The sequence below is a fragment of the Acanthisitta chloris genome, unplaced genomic scaffold (assembly GCF_000695815.1).
Source record: "Acanthisitta chloris isolate BGI_N310 unplaced genomic scaffold, ASM69581v1 scaffold752, whole genome shotgun sequence".
Classification (NCBI taxonomy): domain Eukaryota; kingdom Metazoa; phylum Chordata; class Aves; order Passeriformes; family Acanthisittidae; genus Acanthisitta; species Acanthisitta chloris.
The window spans coordinates 7,285-9,483 of NW_008661926.1; the positions used below are offsets into that span (position 1 = coordinate 7,285).

At 44.0% G+C, this 2,199-nt stretch overlaps 1 protein-coding gene across 1 annotated transcript in view; it reads right to left on the reverse strand.

The window, feature by feature from the left end:
• The window catches only part of LOC103798124 (lipoxygenase homology domain-containing protein 1-like), a gene marked incomplete at both ends in the record, with an annotated part of 45,143 nt that overhangs the window by 4,443 nt on the left and 38,501 nt on the right, over nucleotides 1–2,199 (reverse strand). Inside the window, one exon of the mRNA XM_009070367.1 lies at nucleotides 1,745–1,909. Coding sequence (XP_009068615.1) covers nucleotides 1,745–1,909 — 165 coding nt within the window. The remainder of the gene's footprint in view (nucleotides 1–1,744; nucleotides 1,910–2,199) is intronic.

The following is a 2,199-nucleotide window of genomic DNA, read 5'->3' on the forward strand; positions in this document are numbered from 1 at the left end:
TTGTTCAACCTTTCATCCCTCCTGCCATAGGAATCAATGAGAATACCACCTCTGCTCCTGTCCCTTCAACTAGGTGGCCCAGTGTCTTGAAGGCCTTTTTGACTACCCTGATCCTTCTCTCTTTGACCTTGTTACTGCCAACCTGGACAATCAGTAGTGGGTAGTAATCTGTGGGCCAAATTCACCTAGGGAGTCTCCTGGTAATATCCCTTACCTGGGCTCCAGGAAGAGAGCGGAATTCTCTGTGCGATGGGTCCAATCAGCATACAGGACCCTGAGTTCCCCTCAGAAGGGAGTCACCCACTACAGCTACCCTTCTTTTTTCCTCAGTAGTGAAAGTTGTGATGTGTCTGGTTGACTGTGCTGATCTGGGAGACCACCCAAGCCACACTTTCTTTTTCACTGTGTTCACTGTCATCTGCTTGACCCTCAAGATCTAGGGCCTCATATCTATTCTGTAAGGGCACCTGGGAAGGCGAGGGAGGCCAGGAGGGGATTCTCCTATCTCCCTGAGCAGGAACTTGTTTCCATTCCCCCCCATTTTTTAGGACTCCTGATGGCAAGTGGATCAGGGCTCCTCCAACTCTTGCTGAGCTTCCATCCTCTGCATTTCTCTCAGGGATGGAATGGTTTAACTTCACCAGTCTGTTTCTCTTTCACACTGTCTTCCAAGTGGTTATTCTCACAAATACTTGTGAAGAAGGAAACTGAGGCAGAAGAAGAGAGATTGGACAGCCCTAAATTTTGACACTTCAATAAGGTGCTGCAGAAGGTAAAGTTTATTATACCATCAGTGTACACTGAGGGATGCGATGAGATAGGACACAGCTTTGGTGTGAACAACTTATTTCTTTCTTGGAATGACCAAGGAAGCACCTGGCGAAATCGACTCTCAGGTGTCAGACCTCATCCCACATGATTGTGGCATCCAAGGGAAGGGAAAAGGTGATTTTGACAGCACCCTGATGGTAGGCCAACAAATTTTTATCAACTACTTGGAATTAAGCAGATCAGGGAGGGACAAGTCAAACACAGTCGCAGTGCTGGGAGTACCCTGCTTGCAATCAAAGAGGTGACAGGGATAGAAAATAAACAAAATAATGTTTCCACTCATTTATTTAAAAAAAACACCATATTAACTGATCCTGGATATTCTGGAAACAGGAAAAGAAGTTGCCAGAATGGAAAAATTTGAGGTGTCATAGCAGACAATTATAAGCTTGTACTCAGAAGGAGCTGGGTTTAGAGTAGAGTGAAGAGTAAGGAAAAATTGAAGAATGCTGAGAGGCAGAGTGGTACAACACTATCAGAAAAGCATCTTTCAGCAAGAGACAGCTGTGCAGCGTTGAAGGCACTGGAAGAAGTAATGCCTGGAAGCAAGACCAAAGTGTTTCCTTTGACAACAGAAACAGCAATATTAGAATGGAGCAAGATTGAAGGGAAACTGCAGACAAGGAACACAGCTTGGAATATGGTGAGGACTTGGAGAGGACACAGAAGGAGGAAGCCAAAAGGCAATCATATACATCCACATGACTTGTAATGACTCTCTGATTTGGCAAACACAGGAAAAGTTAGATTAGAATGCCCAGAGGAACCTTCTTGTAGTATTTGGAACAGTTAGCATATGATGCATTTATAAATTTTCAATGCCAATTCAAGGGAGAGGCCAAGCCTATAAAACTGCATAAGCTAGTGAGATTTTATCTTCGGGTGTATCCTGGGGAAATGATATTTTGCTCACATGGGATATACTCCGTTGTCTGCAGTTCTGCAGGGAAGATAATTCTCTCAATGGCTCCATCATCCTCTAATTTATCCAGCCAACGGCCACAAGGGAACTTGAGGCACTGTCCCAGAGATGGGGCATCAATCTCCACCCATTCCAGAAACCAGCCAGTTGAATTACCTGTGGTTGGAGAGAGAAGAGTGAATAAGCCACAAAGCCTTTACAGACATCAGCAAATGAATCACTGCATTCCAGAACTCTGACAAATATATCTGTCTTCTTTTTGCCAAAGGGAAAATAGAATAAATAGCATAAAGATCATTGGATGCTAATATGCTTTGCATTTCTATATGTGCCACGCTAAAGACATGCACTGAAAATGCTGATTACTCCATCACTTGGATTAATTGGCCTTTGTAATAAGATAGAGCAGTTAACCACAAACACGTCCCTTGATGCCCCATAGGGGA